The sequence below is a fragment of the Pan troglodytes genome, chromosome 7 (assembly GCF_028858775.2).
Source record: "Pan troglodytes isolate AG18354 chromosome 7, NHGRI_mPanTro3-v2.0_pri, whole genome shotgun sequence".
Classification (NCBI taxonomy): domain Eukaryota; kingdom Metazoa; phylum Chordata; class Mammalia; order Primates; family Hominidae; genus Pan; species Pan troglodytes.
In genome coordinates, this window is record NC_072405.2 from 98,415,976 (window position 1) to 98,437,654 (window position 21,679).

Genomic DNA, 21,679 nt, shown 5'->3' on the forward strand with positions numbered 1-21,679 from the left:
TCTTTTGGCACTTGAATGTATGCCACTGTCTTCTTGACTCTCCAGTGACTATGGGAGTTTCCTGTGAAATTGTACATAATGAGCCTTTTCTATCTGTTGGTTTGGAAAAATCCTCTCTTTGGTCCACAGTAGTTACTATAAAATGTGTGTGTGTGTGTGTGTGTGTGTGTGTGCGTGCACGCCCCTAGTTTATGCTGCTTTGAATATATTGAGCTTCCTCTATATGTGGATTCATATTTTTACTTCTAGATAATTATCAACAAGTATACTTTGCACTTTGCATACTCTTTCCCCCGTTTTCTCCTTCTGGGACTCCAATTGTATTATATTACATCATTTTGTACTATTTTCCATATCTCCTAACCTTTCACATTTCCTATCTTTTTTACTCTCTATACTGCAAATTGCAGATTTACTATCTGCAAATCTATCCTTTTGTTCACAAAATATTTTTTCAACCAATCCTAGCCTGCTATTCAATTTAATTGTTATGATTACATTTTATTCTTACTATTACATTTCTAAGGTTCTGTTTCTCAGCTCTTCTTGGTTCCTTTTCATAGTCACTTGATGTCTGCTCAATTCTGTGATTCCATTTTTTCCTTTTTAAAGACATCCTGTATTGAAGTTTTAAAAGATATCCTATTTTAATATTATGTATCTTAATTTCATAATTTCAGTTTCTGAAATCCTGGAGATTAATCTATTGTTTAGAGCTGATTCTCATTCATGATAATGTTTCCTTCAGTGTTAGTGATCTTTGCTTCTAAACTTCTATTTGCATGATAGCCACCGGTGAAAATAGCTGGGTGCCTAAATGCAGTATGTTTCCTCTAGAGGATATATATTTGCTTATGCAGGGAGCTGTGTATGTATGTGTATCATTTTGTCCACATCCAAGTGCAGTATTTTAACGTGGGAGCTTCAGATTCAATTTGCTCACCTTGCCCTTGAACTAAGGTTTGGTCTCTGCATTTCACACACACACACCACTCAAAACTCTAGTTTTAGCTCACTGTTTTACTGATCATTTGGAAATATCCTTACTGAATGTGATGTCAAAATATTCAATAAAAATTGTACATTATTGCTTATCTATTTCTTTAGTAGTAAGAAGAATCTCTGGAATATTTTGTCTTCCAAAAGTAACCATTCCAAGAGTTTTCTTTTAAAATCTCTACATGTTACTTGTTAAAATCAGTATCAGAAATACGTGTATTATATATCTATTCTAGGTTGTAAAATTCTGCTTTTCTTATGGCAGTATAGATCATTAATATTTTCATTTAAATTTTACATAATGCTAAGTCTTTCCCTAGGTTTCTATCAAATATCTGATAATAGCATGATCAACAAAATGTTTGTTGAAGGATGAGTATGTGAAAATACATAATATCAGACTTCTGTGTTAACATCACATTTTATACAAATACTGAATGTTCGGTCCAAATTTTGTTTCTATCTTTATATTATGTTACTACTAAATCACAGTAAGTGTAATTCAGGACACACGATTTCTAAAACAAATATTTATAAGGAATACTTTAAAACTACAGATACAATTTAATAATGCAAAGGACATGCATGTAATTAGAATATATACAAAATATTATGTCCTCTATTTTCTTCTATTGTCTAGAAATTTGCATAGTAGGGGTAAAAACAACAGTTTTATTTTTTAGTCTTTTGGGAATAATTTTTTTTTCCTGCATAGTGATATAAAGAATCTTTTTCTTTACTTACAGGATATATGTATTTATGGATCTGACTTTATTAATTTTGCAGTGAATAAAATGAGTTCTGAATTGCACACTACTGTCTCATTTTAGAATTGGACATTTTTGCTATTATCTGTTTGCTTATGTATTTTGCTTGAATTTTCCTACTCTTCCACCATCCTTTGAGAGAATCTTGCATTCTTAAGCTGGATTTATTTACCAGATCTTCAATATCTATTCTTTATCCTTGGCTTTCATATCATTTTATCTCTTCATACTTTCCTAGAAATGGCTTACCAAGATTTTCTTCCACATGACAGATTCAGTTTGTACAGTAATAACAGGCTTTTGTTTCCTGTTCCATAGCAAGCTTTTAATGGATGTTCTGAGTTGTTTCCAATATTGTTTTTCTGGTTTTCTTGATAAAATACTTTCAGTGACAGCCTTTTATTCCTGAGTCTTCAAGTAGATGTTCCTTTTCCTTGATTCTTCAGTATCCTTTTAATGGTATCATTCTGTTATTACGACTACCTAGCCTTAGGCAAGTCAACAAATTTTCTGCCTCAATTCCCTTGCAAAATGGAAGTAATTACACTATTTTACAAATTTGTTATGAGGAATAAATGAGTTAAATACACAAAATTAATTTAGAATTGTGTTTGGAACATATTAAATGTGCACTTAAATTAGCACTTGATTTTATTAATTGTTTTCTTCTTTATGCATCTTTGATTAAGGCTGATGATAACCCATAGAGAGGCTTTTTATAATATCTCCTACTTTCTCTACTTTTTTTTAACTTGCTGGTCAAACAATCTTTTCAATTAAAATCTGGAAAGCAGGCTGATATTCCATAGTCTTAGGTCAATTCCCATTGCTCAGGACACATGCATCTGGTACGTACAGCTTTACTGAACAGAGGTGGAATCTTCCTTATGCCCACAGTCTTCTTTTCTGATGCATTAAATCAATGGCAAAGCTACAATCTCCACTGTGGATTATAATAAGGTCTATTTCTGCTGCTTCCATGATATGCAGTCAACAGACTTAGGGAGGAGGGCGGGGGTTCTGGCAACTCTTGATTTCAACTAAAGAAGAGAGTTATAAATTAAATGTTGTTGTTAATAGCTAGTGTTGTTTACATTGTAAGAAATTTACTAAAATTGTAGTATGTTAGGTTTGATAGTGGTATGGTTGTACTTCTGCAAAAAAAGGTACAAAACTAAAGTAAAAAGCTGTTATTAATCTTAGATAATTTAAGCAATAAGGCTATTAAATCATTAATTCAGACCAATTGGATTTTTTTTCCAGAAACTTAAAGACATTGTCTATATTGAAATAAAGGGATGAAATTTGAAACTTTGATTTCATTTTGTCTTGTTGATGTCTAGATTTAAAGACAAAAACAATTTAAAGATGAATTAGAAGGAAAATTTCTACAGAGACTATGTAAGAGAAGAGAAATAACAGTAGCTAAATAATGGATAATAGGGCAAAATATGTATGAATTATGATTAAGCAACTTACCAAGAGATTCAATGTATATATAAAATCCAAGTAGTATTGATTTACTTCTCAACATATTGTTGCAGCAGACATGGACTAGCTGTTCATTAAACCTGTCACCTTTCTCCTGCCTTCCTTGTGATTAGATGTGATCATAGTATTGCACTCTAGTGCAAACAGGGCAGAAATGGAACAGTTTAGTAGAATAGTTGGCCCTCCATATCCATGGCTTTTGCATCTATGCAGTCAATCAACCATGGATTGAAATATTTGAACAAAAAAATACATGGTTGCATCTGTACCAGATATGTACAGACTCTTCAACTCTTGTCCTTATTCTCTAAAAAATTACAGTATAACCACTATTTACATAACATTTACCTTGTTATAGGTAGTATAAGTAGGCTAAAGATGACTTAAAACATAAAGGAGAATGTGCACAGGTTATATGCAAATATTAAACCATCTTATATAAGGGACTTGAGCATCTGTGCATCTCGGTGTCTGCAGGGAGTCCTCCCGTTCCCCAAAGATACCAGGGGATGGCATATAAATCCCTTACATGAGCAAATTTATCAACTGCTGCCTGGATGTTGACACCTGAGGCAACTTCCGAAGTCATGTGTTGATGCTAAGCCTTCATTATTCTTGGTGTCTCTGATAGAGTGTTTAGACAGAGCTCCTCTATCCCACCACAGCGGCAAAAAATAAAATCAGTTGTGTTAAGCCATAGGAATTTCTGGTTTCATCTGCTTCATTTTATCTTTTTATTATACTTTTAAGTTCTAGGGTACATGTGCACAATGTGCAGGTTTGTTACATAGGTATACGTGTGCCATGTTGGTGTGCTGCACCCATTAACTCGTCATTTACATTAGGCATATCTCGTAGTGCTATGCCTCCCCCATCCCCCTACCCCATGACAGGCCCCGATGTGTATTTTTCCCCTTCCTGGGTCCAAGTGTTCTCATTGTTCAATTCCCACCTATAAGTGAGAACATGCAGTGTTTGGCTTTCTGTCCTTGCAATAGTTTGCTGAGAAGGATGGTTTCCTGCTTCATCCATGTCCCTACAAAGGACATGAACTCATCATTTTTTATGGCTGCATAGTATTCCATGGTGTATAGGTGCCCCATTTTCTTAATCCAGTCTATCATTGTTGGACATTTGGGTTGGTTCCAAGTCTTTGCTATTGTGAATAGTGCCACAATAAACATACGTGTGCATGTGTCTTTATAGCAGCATGATTTATAGTCCTTTGGGTATATACCCAGTAATGGGATGGCTGGGTCAAATGGTATTTCTAGTTCTAGATCCTTGAGGAATCGCCACACTGTCTTCCACAATGGTTGAACTAGTTTACACTCCCACCAACAGTGTAAAAGGGTTCCTATTTCTCCACATCCTCTCCAGCACCTGTTGTTTCCTGACTTTCTAATGATCGCCATTTTAAGTAAGTGGTGTGAGATGGTATCTCGTTGTGGTTTTGATTTACATTTCTCTGATGACCAGTGATGATGGGCACTTTTTCATGTGTCTTTTGGCTGCATAAATGTCTTCTTTTGAGAAGTGTCTATTCATATCCTTTGCCCACTTTTTGATGGGGTTGTTTTTTTCTTGTAAATTTGTTTGAGTTCATTGTAGATTCTGCATATTAGCCCTTTGTCAGATGGGTAGATTGCAAAAATTTTCTCCCATTCTGTAGGTTGCCTGTTCACTCTGATGGTAGTTTCTTTTGCTGTGCAGAAGCTCTTTAGTTTAATTAGATTCCATTTGTCAATTTTGGCTTTTGTTGCCATTGCTTTTGGTGTTTTAGTCATGAAGTCCTTGCCCATGCCTATGTCCTGAATGGTATTGCCTAGGTTTTCTTCTAGGGTTTGTATGGTTTTAGGTCTAACATTTAAGTCTTTAATCCATCTTCACTTAATTTTTGTATAAGGTGTAAGGAAGGGATCCAGTTTCAGCTTTCTACATACGGCTAGCCAGTTTTCCCAGCACCATTTATTAAATAGGGAATCCTTTCCCCATTTCTTGTTTTTGTCAGGTTTGTCAAAGATTAGATGGTTGTAGATGTGTGGTGTTATTTCTGAGGGCTCTGTTCTGTTCCATTTGTCTATATCTCTGTTTTGGTACCAGTAACATGCTGTTTTGGTTACTGTAGCCTTGTAGAATAGTTTGAAGTCAGGCAGCATGATGCCTCCAGCTTTGTTCTTTTGGCTTAGGATTGTCTTGGCAATGTGGGCTCTCTTTTGGGTCCATATGAACTTTAAACTAGTTTTTTCCAATTCTGTGAAGAAAGTCATTGGTAGCTTGAGGGGGATGGCATTGAATCTATAAATTACCTTGGGCAGTATGGCCATTTTCACAATATTGATTCTTCCTATCCATGGGCATGGAATGTTCTTCCATTTGTTTGTGTCCTCTTCTATTTCCTTGAGCAGTGGTTTGTAGTTCTTGAAGAGGTCCTTCACATCCCTTGTAAGTTGAATTCCTAGGTATTTTATTCTCTTTGAAGCAATTGTGAATGGGAGTTCACTCATGATTTGTCTCTCTGTTTGTCTGTTATTGGTATATAAGAATGCTTGTGATTTTTCACATTGATTTTGTATCCTGAGGCTTTGCTGAAGTTGCTTATGGGGTTTCTAAATATACAATCATGTCATTTGCAAACAGGGACAATTTGACTTCCTCTTTTCCTAATTGAATACCCTTTATTTCTTTCTCCTGCCTGATTGCCCTGGCCAGAACTTCCAACACTATGTTGAATAGGAGTGGTGAGGGAGGGCATCCCTGTCTTGTGCCAGTTTTCAAAGGGAATTCTTCTAGTTTTTGCCCATTCAGTATGAGGTTGGCTGTGGGTTTGTCATAAAAAGCTCTTATTATTTTGAGATACGTCCCATCAATACCTAATTTTTTGAGAGTTTTTAGCATGAAGGGCTGTTGAATTTTGTCAAAGGCCTTTTCTGCATCTATTGAGATAATCATGCGTTTTTTGTCGTTGGTTCTGTTTATATGCTGGATTACGTTTATTGATTTGTTTTTTTTTCAAATTTTTTTATTTTATTGTATTATTATTACACTTTAAGTTTTAGGGTACATGTGCACAATGTGCAGGTTAGTTACATATGTATACATGTGCCATGCTGGTGTGCTGCACCCATTAACTCGTCATTTAGCATTAGGAATATATCCTAATGCTATCCCTCCCCCCTCCCCCAATCCCACAACAGTTCCCAGAGTGTCATGTTCCCCTTCCTGTGTACATGTGTTCTCATTGCTCAATTCCCACCTGTGAGTGAGAACATGCAGTGTTTGGTTTTTTGTCCTTGCGATAGTTTACTGAGAATGATGATTTCCAATTTCATCCATGTCCCTACAAAGGACATGAACTCATCATTTTTTATGGCTGCATAGTATTCCGTGGTGTATATGTGCCCCATTTTCTTAATCCAGTCTGTCATTGTTGGACATTTGGGTTGGTTCCAAGTCTTTGCTATTGTGAATAGTGACGCAATAAATTTACAAGAAAAAAACAAACAACCCCATCAAAAAGTGGGCGAAGGACATGAACAGACACCTCTCAAAAGAAGACATTTATGTAGCCAAAAAACACATGAAAAAATGCTCACCATCACTGGCCATCAGAGAAATGCAAATCAAAACCACGATGAGATACCATCTCACACCACTTAAAATGGCGATCATTAAAAAGTCAGGAAACAACAGGTTCTGGAGAGGATGTGGAGAAATAGGAACACTTTTACACTGTTGGTGGGACTATAAACTAGTTCTACCATTGTGGAAGTCAGTGTGGTGATTCCTCAGGGATCTAGAACTAGAAATACCATTTGACCCAGCCATCCCATTACTGGGTATATACCCAAAGGACTATAAATCATGCTGCTATAAAGACACATGCACACGTATGTTTATTACGTTTATTGATTTGTGTATGTTGAACCAGCCTTGCATCCCTTGGATGAAGCCCACTTGATCATGGTGGATAAGCTTTTTGATGTGCTGCTGGATTAGGTTTGCCAGTATTTTATTGAGGATTTTTGCATCGATGTTCATCAGGGATATTGGTCTAAAATTCTCTTTTTTTGTTGTGTCTCTGCCAGGCTTTGGTATCAGGATGATGCTGGCCTCATAAAATGAGTTAGGGAGGATTCCCTCTTTTTCTATTGATTGGAATAGTTTCAGAAGGAATGGTACCAGCTCCTCCTTGTACCTCTGGTAGAATTCGGCTGTGAATCCGTCTGGTCCTGGAGTTTTTTTGGTTGGTAGGCTATTAATTATTGACTGAATTTCAGAGCCTGTTACTGGTCTATTCAGAGATTCAACTTCTTCCTGGTTTAGTCTTGGGACGGTGTATGTGTCCAGGAATTTATCTATTTCTTCTAGATTTTCTGGTTTATTTGCGTAGAGGTGTTTATAGTATTCTCTGATGGTAGTTTGTATTTCTGTGGGATCGGTGGTGACATCCCCTTTATCATTTTTTTATTGCATCTATTTGATTCTTCTCTCTTTTCTTCTTTATTAGTCTCTTGCTAGCAGTCTATCAATTTTGTTGATCTTTTCAAAAAACCAGCTCCTGGATTCATTAATTTTTTGAGGGTTTTTTTTGTGTCTCTATTTCCTTCAGTTCTTCTCTGATCTTAGTTATTTCTTGCCTTCTGATAGCTTTTGAATGTGTTTGCTCTTGCTTCTCTAGTTCTTATAATTGTGATGTTAGGGTGTCAATTTTAGATCTTTCCTGCTTTCTCTCGTGGGCATGTAGTGCTATAAATTTCCGTCTACACACTGCTTTAAACGTGTCCCAGAGATTCTGGTATGTTGTGTCTTTGTTCTCGTTGGTTTCAAAGAACATCTTTATTTCTGCCTTCATTTCGTTATGCACCCAATAGTCACTATTCAGGAGCAGGTTGTTCAGTTTCCAGGCAGTTGAGTGGTTCTGAGTGAGTTTCTTAATCCTGAGTTCTAGTTTGATTGCGCTGTGGTCTGAGAGGCAGTTTATATAATTTCTGTTCTTTTACATTTGCTGATGAGTGCTTTACTTCCAACTATATAGTCAATTTTGGAATAAGTGTGATGTGGTGCTGAGAAGAATGAATATACATCTGCTTCCTTTATTAACAACTCTATATTATATGCATTTTAATGTTCATGATCCATTTATATGTTTTTGTAATACTAACATAGTGACATATTTTTGTGAATGTGACTATACCAAATTTTCTGCTACTTTCCAACTGCACACAAGGATCTAAAAATTAATAACCAAGTAGAGACTGCGCAGTAATCATGTAAGGCTATGTAACTGAAAGGTTTTTAAAAAGTCAGTACTATCAAACTTTTGATTGCCAGTCTTGTAAAATGAAATAGACTCAGTAAAATAAAGCTCATTCCAGGAAAAAAGGAAAAAAGTCATGTTTTTAAGAACAAACATATATAAATCCTCTGTAATGGGTGTGAAAGCCGAATTATTGAGAGAGTTCGTTCTCCAGTTTTAAAACCTGATAAGAAAAATGTAGTAGAGTTAATATTTTTAGAATTTAAAATCTTAATAAGTTATCTTACTTTAAGGATGAGTTAAAGTCCTTGACTGTCCATATCAAGTCCTTCCCTTTTCAAAAACTCGAGGATAGATGAATTTAGACAGTATTCCCACAGTTGGTGGTACTGACTGATAGGCATCTTCGTAAATATCCAGTTGGTATCTGATCTTCAGTACTGTACGAGGGGCCTGGTGGAAGGTGACTGGATCATTGGGGCAGATTTGCACTTTGCTGTTCTTGTGATAGTGAGTTGAGTTCTAACAAGATCTGGTTGTTGAAAAGTGTGTAGCACTTTCCCCTCACTCTCTGTCTCTCTGTCCTCCCACCATGTGTAGATGTGCTTGCTTTCCCTTAGCCCTTCCACCATGATTTTAAGTTCACTGAGGCCTCCCCAGCCATGTCTCCCATACAGCATGTAGAACTGTGAGTCAATTAAATATCTTTTGTTTATACATTCTCTTGTCTCAGGTAGTTCTTTATATCAGTGTGAGAACAGACTAATGCAGTATTACCTCTTTCTTTCCTCAAATATCAAAGTTCAAATTTTGTAAGCCTCTAAGAAACATTATATAGCAGTGCAGCTGTAAAATGAGCAGGAAAGGTTGGGAAGGCAAACCTTAGGCACACCTGTGCAGACGTAAACCTGCTGAAGGCTTAGGTTTACTTCTACACAGGTGTTTTCTGTAGTATGGCACCAAATGGACACCTCAGTTACAGAAAGCTAACTCTCCAAGGTCAGCTTAAGTCCTGTCCGTTGACTCAAGTATCACACCATGAACACATTTAACTTAAATTAGGTGTATTCAGGAATGAGTGGGTTTGGATGCAGATGTCAATCACTTCACAGTGAATGATGAATTTAATTTAACAGTTTTGATGTCTCAGATGACATCTTTATCATAATTTTTCTCTTTTTGTTTTTTTGACAGCCTGCTACCACAGCGTTGATAACCTTCCTGGTTATCTCCTTATGTTAGGCAGTGAACTTCCTGACAGTAAGCAGCATCACTGCAATGTATTCTTTTTAAAGAATTGCAACTACGTGGTAAAATAGGATATACCTCTAGATATTATTCTGTCATAAGTTTTATATATTATTTTAATAGATAACCTGCTTTGCTTGGAGTATCCGTTTAAAATTATATTACTTCTGTAGATGCTTGTCTAATTAGGAAGAATCTTTGTGATATGTTTGTGTTTACATTGATAGCACCATTTTAACTTTAACCATAGACAAGGAAATAATGTCCTATTGTTGCTCAAAATAAATCTTAAGATTTTGCTGGACTTAAATTTTCTAAGTCTCATTCAGGCAATGTATATCTTTCAAAACCACTATCATGATAAATATTTTCTATTTTGAATTAATTTGCATGTTTTAAAACAGTTAATGATGTTAACTGTTTTGCTGATTCATTCCACAAAAATAAAAACTCTTAAAAAAGGCATTATTTGTATTAGGGTTGTGTATATAGGTGTGTGTGAATATGTTTATTTTAATAAAACTATTTTGTAATTCACTTAATGGTCTTTAGCTAGAATTTTCAAAAGGTATGACTATTAGCAAATTGATAGGAAAGTAGATAACAATGATGTAAGGGTTACTGGCAGCCTAAGACACTGTTTATCTCTTTTAAGGTAGATAGAATGCAAATTGCCTTCATTAGCTGAGCAATGTGCTGTGGAAAATGTGCTGGGTACTTATCAAGAGGCTCTTTCATTTGCATTTTTGCTAAATAAACAAGCTGTTCTGTTTCCCAGCTCTCAAGAGCTCTGAATAGAAGAGAAAGAAAGTAATTCAGGTAAGTAAGCCAGGGGGCATTCCAGGACTAGATTAAAGAAAAAAAAAAGTTTATCCATGAAGATGTCAGATTTGTGCCATGCATATTTGTGATACAAAAATAGTTTCACACATAGTTAGAATCGAGGATGTACAAATGAATTAATTCTCCCCATAGCCACCAGTACCACAAGCAAAGATAGAGGCTGTTCTTTTGATAAATGATCAATACTTCAGCCTGACACTACTCTAGCTGCCCTGCTGTTGCTGGTTAAAAGTTTGAATTTCAATTAAGCAGTAAATCTTTTTGTCATTACATCTCTAACAGTCAATTAATGTCTCCCTAATCTCTTGAAATTCTGAAACACTATTATTTTGCAGGGTCCTTTCCTTCAGGCTCATTCACCAGCAAAGTGTTCTTGTTAGACAGGTAAAGACATAGTTTCCTCCAAATAAAAACTCAAATATTAAACAATTGTTTTGTTTAGATTTTTTGGTCATTCGTCTATGCGTAAAGAATGTTACACTTTCAGAGTTGTTAGGACACATATTTAACATAATCCGGAAGTAGACTGATGAATACTCTCAGCCAAAAGGGCATTGATGTGATTGTCCCCCTTAGGCCACGTTATATTTCAGAATTTCTTCCCACATATACATTCCTTGGAAAAATTCTTAAATCATACAAAACACATAAGCATTCTAAGCACTGATCACACTCAAATCAGTGTAAACATTATCATCTCTTGTCATAAAATCTCCCTGTAGATTTTTTCCCCAAAACATTTTCTTTATTTTCAGAGTGTTGGTTGATGCCTAAAAGCCAGGTAATACTGTAATTCCAGCAACTCAGGAAGTTAAGGTAGGAGGATTGCTTCAGCCCAAGAGTTCAAGTCCAGCCTGGGCAAAATAGCGAGAACCCCATCTCTAAAAAAAAAAGAAAGAAAGAAAGAAAAAACCCAGCTAATAAAGTGTATAGCTATAGAATCCGTGCAACCTTCTTCATGGAGGACTTCAATATTTTAAGACAAAATATAGGGAATTTGATAGACATTTCTTTCATATAGGATTTTAATAATTTTAAATTTAAGAGGTCACAAAGCCAAATTAACACATCTTCAAAACAAAGATTTACAATTGTTTTAATGATTAGATCCATTATTGCAATAAAATAAATTTTTATCTTTTCAGAATATCAAAAGAAAATCTTTCCCCTAGAAGTAAATGCAGCCTGTATCAGCAAAATTCTACCATTATAAGTGCTATTCTTAATCAAGCATTTCTTATATTATTTAAAATAATTTTAAAATTGACTTGAAGAAGTCTGAATTATTTCACTAGAATCCCTGTGTGATTTTGAAAAAACAAAACAAACATATTTTATTTTAAATGATTTATGGGTCAAACTGGTATGCCCCAACTACCATGTTCCAGATGTTTTATTATTAGATGCTCAGGTATAGAGTAGGTTAAACATGCATGCATAAAAAGCACTTCTACTTACAATGCTTACAGACCTGCAATATAAACTATATGGTAAAAACAAGTCTACACATTTTTGAACTAATAATTAGCCAGCATGTAAACATAAGTCTGTTTGTCTCCAAAGTTTTTGGCTTTTCATTCTATTATACTAAAATCTTCCACTAGTCTTCAAACCTGTTCTTAAAAATGTAATAATAATTTAATAATACAGCACATGCAACTATTAATAACCATTTGAAAAAATCATCTTACTGCTATATACTTTATTTTATTTTGGAAAACATGAACAGTTATTTATTATATTTTTTCTTTGAAATTGATGTTATTTTAAATTTAACTCAACCTAATTTATCCTATCCAAAACACGAGAGAACCCTGGGTATCCTAAAACTGCAAGGCTATTAATTACACTAATCCAGCTAACTGAACCCTCTTATGAACAAACAAAGCTTAATGTCATGACTAGGGTTAACTTATCAAGGTGAAATTAAGAGTTTTATTACATGATTAGTTGTCATTAAAGAAATGTACATTTATAGTTGAATAACATTCTACAATCAGAAGAAAAATAAGTCTTCACAATAAAAACTCGGGATATGGCTATATAGAAATCTTATAATTCTATGATCCTATAACTGCAAATTTTTTAAAACACAGAATTGAAGTATGCATTGTTGACTAGGAAGAAACACATGCCTCTTATATTAAGTAACTACTCTCATATTAAGTAACTAAAAGTTATTGAGATTTTTGATTTTTACATAATTTTTGCATATCAGAATAATTGTAAGGATTAGAAAACTGATGGATAGTTAGGATAGAGTTGCAAAAAATGATCTTTGGTAAAAATTAAGATGTAATGAAAATATAATAAATTATATAGTCCCATCAGATTGGGAGACCAATGAAATGGATGAGAGACAAAAGAGAAGGAGCAAAAAATTACATATATATATATATATATTCTTAATTTTAATTTTTTTAAACAGAGGCAGTTTGTTTAAAAAACAGACCCAGGTTGGTATCGAACTCCTGAGCTCAAGGGATCCCATCTTGGCCTCTCACAGTGTTGGGATTACAGGTGTGAGCCACTGCGCCCGGCCTGCAAAAATTATAGACTGGAAAGTTAATAATAGAATAGAAACTAGGCTGAATGTGGTGGCTCATGCCTGTAACCCCAGCACTTTGTGACTGCAAGGTGGGTGGATCACCTCGTGAGAGTGGATCACCTCCTGAGAGTTAGAGACCAGCCTGACCAACATGGTGAAACCCCATCTCTACTAAAAATACAAAAATTAGCTGGGCGTGGTGGCAGGCACTTGTAATCCCAGCTACTCAGGAGGCTGAGGTAGGAGAATCACTTGAACCGAGGAAGTGGAGGTTGCAGTGAGCTGAAATTGCGCCATTGCACTCCAGCCTGGGTGACAAGAGCAAAACTTCATCTCAAAACAAACAAACAACAAAGAATAGAAAATAATGTAGAAAAGATATAGTAGAAGCCAGACTGCAGATGCTAATCCGGATTAAATTACAAGTAGAAACATTGGGATAAGATGCAAAAAAAAACAGCAGAATTTTCTTAATATGTATTTCATGACTTAAATACTGATTATAAAATCTTTTAGGGAATCACATTGTGAAGAAGACAAAACTTAGAGTATTTATAGATACAGTATAAGGTTCTAATCTTTAATCAAAAGAACACATATATAACTATATTATCTAATGACCCACGCAAATTCTTATCCTAAAATGCTACAAAATATGCTTACATATTGCTTTGTAATTTTAAAAGTACATTTAGGATCTATACCTTAAGTTTGTAAATTGTTGAATCTCTTGGGTATTCTGAAATAATATTAGAAATATTTACACTGCAAAACAAACATGTACTTACCATCATGATTAGGATTTCCTAGTGTCCATGGCTCATCTGAGTCAAAATGGGTATCTCCTCCAATTCCTGGTCCAGGGAAGTAGGCATGTGCCAAAAATCCTCCCTCTCCATCAAAGGGAGAACTGTCCCCATGGAAACCAGATGCAAAAATAATGGTTATATCCACATCACGTTTGCCATTTTCTAATTCACTGTAGGGAACTTCTTCAAATGTCAGAGGAGTTACATTCTGCCACACATCAAAGGCACGGCGAATAGCTTTACGAGTCTCAGGGTCTCCTACTTTTGGAGTTACGTTCTTTATACTGAAAGTTAGAAAATATAATCATCAGTATTGTTATGTATAAGCTAACTTAGTACAGGTTTTGATCGATTCAGTTAAGTAAAATATTAGAGAAAATAGTCATATTAAATAGGAATAACACGTATTCATTCCTCTTGGCTCTACTGTTAGATTTCACTACACTGCAATCATTTAATTTTCTTCAGGATAGTATTCATGTACCAAAGTTTTAAATGAGAAGATCTCTGTAGAATGGTTAACAGTAGGGTAATTGGATCAATCAGTTACTTTACCTTCTGAATAAGAAAGAGAAAGGCAGATTTGCCAAATGACCAAAGAGGCACAACAGTTTGGAGCTGAAATAAAAATTTCAAATTTTTCTGGTAATAATTTTTAGAGGCACACCATTGTATTTGCACACATCAATTTCAAACAATGTATTTATGCTCTTCTTGATCTGTAAATATGAATTCAGCAGATATATAGTTATTTCTTAATTTTTAACGAAATGATCAAAGAACTACAATTTCTGATGTTCTATTGTTTCTTATTAATTCATTCTAGTTAAAAATGTATTGTGAGTAAACAGCTATTTAATACAAAGTTTTCACAATTACGTCAATTTAGTAACTTGGACATTATGTACTTTAGTTTGTCCTGATGCTAATAACAAACACATTAAATCACTATAAATATTGTACTTGATTCATTTGGCACTAAATCAGATGTTTATTTTTTTCTCAGTTTTTTTCTAAACAACAAAAATGGAACTAGTATTTGTATTTTTTTATATTATAGCACTATAAATTCAAAGCATGCATGTGAAAAAAATGGGTAAATTTCATAGGAGTCATAAATAAGTTTCAGATCCCTTCAACCAATAATGTCATATCTATGAACTTACACTAATGAAATATTTTTGATTTTTTCTTCTTTTTTAGAGATGGATCTGATTGTGTTGCCCTGACTGGCCTTGAACTCTGGCACTCAAGCAATCCTCCCACCTTTGCCTTTCAAGGAGATGGGATTTAGGAAGTAATCACCATGCCCAGCTGATAAATAAAATATTTAATTACAAAAAAGAGGATACCATATTCAGGTGAATATATATTGAAATGCAATCATAAAAGAGAACTGAAACTGAAACAATTTAAAATGATGAAGTGATGGCTAAATTATGGCATCTCTAATGCATGTCATTGTATAAATAGGATTCAAAATTATTTTGCCCTTTTAAGACTTTTTATCAGCATGAAGAAACTTGTAGGATTAACTTTCCAGCGGAAAAAAAAATATGCATATTATATTTTTAACCTGATTCTCTGTCAATACAATTATAAACATTGGGCAGGAATTATATAAACTAATAATAGTATTAATTGAGCATTTACTATGAGCTAGATGAGCACTTCACGTTATCTTATTTAACCTTCTGAGTAACTCAATGAGATGGGTATTTATACCTATTTTACCAAAAGCACAGTGGAGATTTATAAGAATTTTAGAGAAAAACCTCTAAGTGGCAGAGCTGGGTTTTCAATCCAAACATTTGGGCTAAAACTCTTTTGCCTTAAATTCTATGTTAGACCACATATCTAAGATAAATTTTTCACTATTTTCTAATAAATATCTAGATTATATTTACATTGATTATTTGGTAGTAAATATTATTCATTACATAAAAGAAATAAGATAGCAAACCAAGTGGAAACAGAGTGCAGGCAAGGAAGAAGAAATGGCAAGTGAAAGGCATTGAAGTGAAGATATTCTTGGCAGGTTCAAAGAACAGCAAGGCAGCTGGTGTAGTTTGGTCACAGAGAGAGAGCAAGTGTCAGGATATGAGATCAGAAAGTTAGAAGGAGACCAAATAAGGTAGGTCCCCGAAGGCCACTCTAAATAGAGTTTGGCTTTTGCTCTGAGAAATGAAAAACTGGAGCATCATGAACAGAGACATGACATTTGACTTATGATTTAATAAATGTCTTGAGACATTATGTTGAAAATATATTGATGTGGGGCAAGATTTGAGGCAGGAAGACACATCAGAAACTATTGCAAAAATCCAGGTGAGAGATGATGGTGCTTTGGACCAGGTTGGTACCAGTAGAGATTTTGAGAAGTGGTTGTATTTTGGATATATTTTGAGAATATGTCTCCCAAGATATACCAATGGATTAGACATAGGCTATGAGGAAAAAAGTAAGAGCTGAGGAAGACAGCATTTATTTTTTTGACCTGAGCCAAAGGATGGACAGAGCAAAAGAATTCATGGCTGCTCAGGGAGAAGGCTATGCAATATTTTGTTGCTATTGTTTTGTTAGTTTGTTTTAACTTTATGTGATATTCAGCATGGTGCTATAAACTATATTTTGAGGAAGAATAAACATCTACACTGAGATAGCACAGACATTTGTCTACCTTGCTAGTCTCTAAATTTCCTGTCTAATGGCTAAAGAAGCATGAGAGGTAATGTAACACTGAATTTCATCTAAATTAATTTTCCTAATAGTCTTTTATTTTCTATGCACCCTATGGGATTTCAGAACTCCCTCATTAGCGGGCTGATATTCCTATGACACATCATTGAAAGAACTTACTACATAATTGGCACTGTTCCAGGTGCCAGAGATACAGCTGTGGGCAAGACTCTGCTCCCACAGTGCTTATATATTCTAGTTATGAGATAAATAATAAACAGAAAAAAAGATAATTTCATATGGTGCGGGGGTGAGGAGATGATAAACAGGAGTTCAATGGCAGAAGGAGCCAAAGATGCCTAGCACTGAGTTTCCAGCCAGAGGGAATGGTGAGAACGCCAAACAAACATGGCCAGTTCAAAGAACCAGACTGCTCAGTGAGTTGGAGCAATCACAAACACTGTGTCTGATGGAAAAATGGATGATGAGACAAAAATGGGAGTAATAAAACATTTCAGAAGTTCACATAAGAGAAGATAGAGACTAGAACTTGTGTGATAGCCATGGAGATATGAAGAATTAGTTTCAGTATGTGTTCTGAGAGAATTGTTCATGGGGATTGGTGATGGATTTGATATGTAATGGAGAAATTGATTTTGATTTCAAATAAAGAATAATCTTATAATACAGAAATGAAATCATGGTAGTATGATTTGTTTCTAAGTACATAATAGTTTTGAGAAAAATGAAGCAAAATAATATAATAAAAATAATGAATGTGGAGTACTATTTGGATTTGACAACACATCGCTGTGTTTTTCAAAGCTATGTACTGATTAGCTTCCAGATATGCTTAACTACATTATATATGATTGCCATTAGTAAATACAAGATACCTGTACACCAAACCCTCATCACATGAGTTTACCTCCATAACAAACCTGCACATGCACCCCTGAACATAAAATGAAAGATTACAAAAAAGAGAGTAAAAGGTTATGGATGCTGATGACACTGGGCCTAGGTTGAATCTGGGAAGTCAGTGCCCAGTTTCACATATGAAGGGTGGAGATAAAAAGGATCATTAAGGTTGAAAAACATGAGCTGAAAGGAAGGTGTATTTTCAATAATAAATCAGAATAAATAGAAACTGACACTGCTTTATTTATCTTCTGGAGGCCCACTTAATTGTGGATTTTGGATATTATGGAAGAATAAAGATAGCTGGTTAAATAAAATATAAAATTCTAAATTAAAAAATAGGAAAAAACATAATTATAGATATTATTTCATTTTTAATAGGTTTTGCTATGTAAAGTTAAAAGGACTGTTCAAAATGGAAATAAGCACTCAATGGTCTTGAATTAAATAAAGATGGAAAATTCAACAACATTACTTTAGGAAGAAAAAATACTTATTGCTCTTATTTAAATATATATGATGAATTTCAATGATATGATGCATTTTTTTTTTGAGACGGAGTCTCATTCTGTCACCTAGGCTGGAGTGCAGTGGCACCATCACATCTCACTGAAACCTCCACCTCCTGGGTTCCAGCAATTATCCTGCCTCAGCCTCCCGAGTAGCTGAGATTACGGGCACCCACCAGTACAGCCAGTGAATTTTTGTATTTTTGGTAGAGATGAGGTTTCACCATGTTGGCCAGGCTGGTCTCGAACTCCTGACCTCAGGTCGCCTTGGCCTCCAAAGTGCTGGGATTACAGGCGTGTGCCACCGTGCCCGGCCATATGATGCATTTTTAATTGTGTTCTCAATGATTTGGTAATGTTGAATTAGCAGTATAAATAATGTAAAAGTAGTAACCCCTCATTTTTTTATGAAAGTTCAGAAAAAATTGTAGTTAAAATTTCCAATTTAGATGATTAAAATTACTAACTTTTTATAACACATACAGTGTAGTGGTAATTTAATGACCTCTGACAACACATTTTATGTAGTAAAAAAATAAATAAATACAAGATATACAAGTATGCTTCAAAGTTAGAGCTAGAGTTCTGAACTAGGTGCAAACAAAAACAAGAGTTTAGAATTTTTATGCCATGTATTTTGTATTTATAACTGAACTGAAGAGAGATGTATTTTGTATTTATTCATAACTGAACTAACAAAGGTCACAGAGTGATCATGAGGTAATAAGATTGCTACTAACAATTCTAATAAGATTGCTACTAACAATTCTAATAAAAACGCAGAAATGATTAAATATATTTGCAGAATAAAAGACACTGACTTAAAATGAGTAAAAGTCTGAAAAACTTAATGAAGCTAATTTAATTTTAAAATATTTTTACTGGCCCTTTCTTTTTGTGAAAAGAGTAAAGTGAGTATACTTCTTATTTTAACAGATGATAGATTTCATTTTTTGAAGTGTATCTGGCATTTCATCATATTATTTCGCTGATTCTTTCAAACTTCCATTTTGGTAAATTTTGGAATTTTAATCTAAAAATTGTTAAATTTTATCTTTAATGACCATGCCTTACACAATCTTACATAACAAAACCAATGTCTTTATAAGCACAAAAGAGTTGAGAAAAGAGAAGCAAAATAATATAATAAAAATAAATGTGAAACAGGATTTAGATTTGGAAATAAAATTGATGTCTTATCATTAGATCAAAACAATTTCATCTAATAACAATTTTACATATTAGTAATGGTTATAACTCTTTAAAGGTTTTTGTTGTTGTTGTGGTTAAGACAGGGTCTCATTCTATCACCCAGGCTGGAGTGCAGTGGCGAGATCACAGCTCACTGCATCCCCTATCTCCCTGGGCTTAAGGTAATCTTCCTGCCTCAGCTTCCCGAGTAACTGGGACTACAGTTGTGCACCACCACGCCTGGCTAATTTTTATACCTTTTGTAGAGACAGGGTTTTGCCATGTTGCCCAGGATGGTCTTGAATTCCTAGGCTCAAGCGATTCACTCACCTTGGCCTCCCAAAGTGCTGGGATTACAGTTGTGAGCCACCGGTCCCGGCTCTCTTTAAAGTATTTGATACCTTTCTAAAGTATTGTTTGAACCCTAATATTAGAAAAAAAACTCTAAATACTGTGGCATCTAATTAGGTTACAAATATCTCATAATATTATGTCAAAATATTTTTATATAAACAGGGCTAAATCTCCTTTACTCAATTAAATAGATAAAAATTAGTTATTTAGAAAGGCATACTAATGTTTTATGTAAAATGATTATCGGTTAAATAGAATTTACTACAAAAGGGAAAGCAGACAATTGCTAAGAATAAAAGAAGATAAACATAATATAGTTAAATTATTAACATTCCTGAATGTGCTGTAATATTCTATCCAAAGAAAATAAAATAGACCAATTTACTTTTATTCATATTACGCTTGTATAATTAATGGAGCTTCACAACTTTTTTCTTAAGTATGAGAAATGGTGACAAAATAGAAAGTGAATATGGAGTCCCTCCAGGAAACCTTGCCTTACATTAAATATTTGGCTATTTCCCAAGATGCTGGCTTTCTAGGCAGGGCAGACTTAATTAAGTACATATTACATTGGGTGTTGTTTAAGTGGGTTCTGCTTTTTCAGTCTGTTATGTATTCTCTGGATACACAAGTTGAGTTCTCTTTGAACTCAACAGGATCATCAAGTTCAATGAAGTCTTTGGGTTTAGAGAGAATAATGAAAAATGTTTCTGTGTAGGCATTTAAAAAAATTACTTAGTAACCTCTTTTCTGTATACACTATTAAAGTAAAATAACTTTCAGTGTGTCCTCAGTTGTAACGGAGTCATTCATTTAAAAACAAGAGGAGCTAAAGGATTAATATACTGGAAAAATAGAAACTAATCAATATAGCACTATTATATCAACTAATATATCATAAATACTCATATTCATCTGGCAATTTAGGTATCTGTCCCATTGGCCATTTGTCACACAAAATAACATTTTGGAACTTAGATTTCGAAGAGAAAAAGAACTTACTGTAAGTCCATTTTATTAATATTCAACAATTGGGAAATACAGATCTATTTGATAAAAGTTATATTACTCAATAAGCTTCTATCATTGTCATGAAAAAAAGTTTAACCAAAGCCTGTTTGGAATTAATGAATTTATTCAACAACCAACTTTCCAACCATTACATAAATGCGTACATAGTCTCTAATTTAACCTAAGTGAATACATTTTTGGTTTAAATACTTCCAAAAATGAAGATAACTCATATGATGTATAATTTAATTTTCCAATCATTTAAAACATTAGATTTTTCTGAAAGCCTTTAACAATTTGAGAATAACTGGAAATTTCCCCCTTAAATACACTTGCCATGATGCTGAGAATGCTTAGCTTTAATCTTGAGTTGTTCCACATGCAGACTGCTTTCCAGCTCCCTTACATTTTGACTCCTTCTTTTTTTTTTTTCTTTTTTTTTTTGAGATGGAGTCTCAGTCTCTTGTCCAGGCTGGCGTGCAGTGGCACAATCTCGGCTCACTGCAACCTCTGCCTTCCGGGTTCAAGCAATTCTCCTGCCTAGCCTACTGAGTTGCAGGGATAAAACGCATGCGCCACCACGCCCAGCTAATTTTTGTATTTTTAGTAGAGATAGGGTTTCACCATGTGGGTCAGGCTGGTCTCGAACTCCTGACCTCAAGTGATATGTCCACCTCGGTCTCCCAAAGTGCTAGGATTACAGGTGTGAGCCACTGTGCCTGGCCTTGACTGCTTTTTGAGAGGAGGACATTAATTTTCCAGGAAGCAGCCAAAAAGGTGATGGCCAGAAGAGAAAAGTGTATATTGGGTAAGGCTTGGCCGAAAAAACCAGAGAGAAAAATTAGCATCACCACTGCTTTGTATATCAAAGTAATCCGGTCATTTTAGCTTTTTCTGGGTCACATTATACTGTTGGTTTATAATGAGTTTGCTATCAAATAAAACCTAGATTCCACCACTCTCACCCCAATTCCTGTCTGCATATTGTCAGGGTACAGTTCAGCTATCCTTTTCAGGAATAATTATTTTTTGAGCTTAAATGTCAG

General features: G+C 34.5%; 1 protein-coding gene across 1 annotated transcript in view; it reads right to left on the reverse strand.

The window, feature by feature from the left end:
* MMP16 (matrix metallopeptidase 16) overlaps window positions 1-21,679 on the reverse strand; it is a 287,268-nt gene that overhangs the window by 108,188 nt on the left and 157,401 nt on the right. The window contains exon 4 of the mRNA XM_001136497.8: window positions 13,945-14,249. Within this exon, the coding sequence (XP_001136497.3) occupies window positions 13,945-14,249 (305 nt within the window). The remainder of the gene's footprint in view (window positions 1-13,944; window positions 14,250-21,679) is intronic.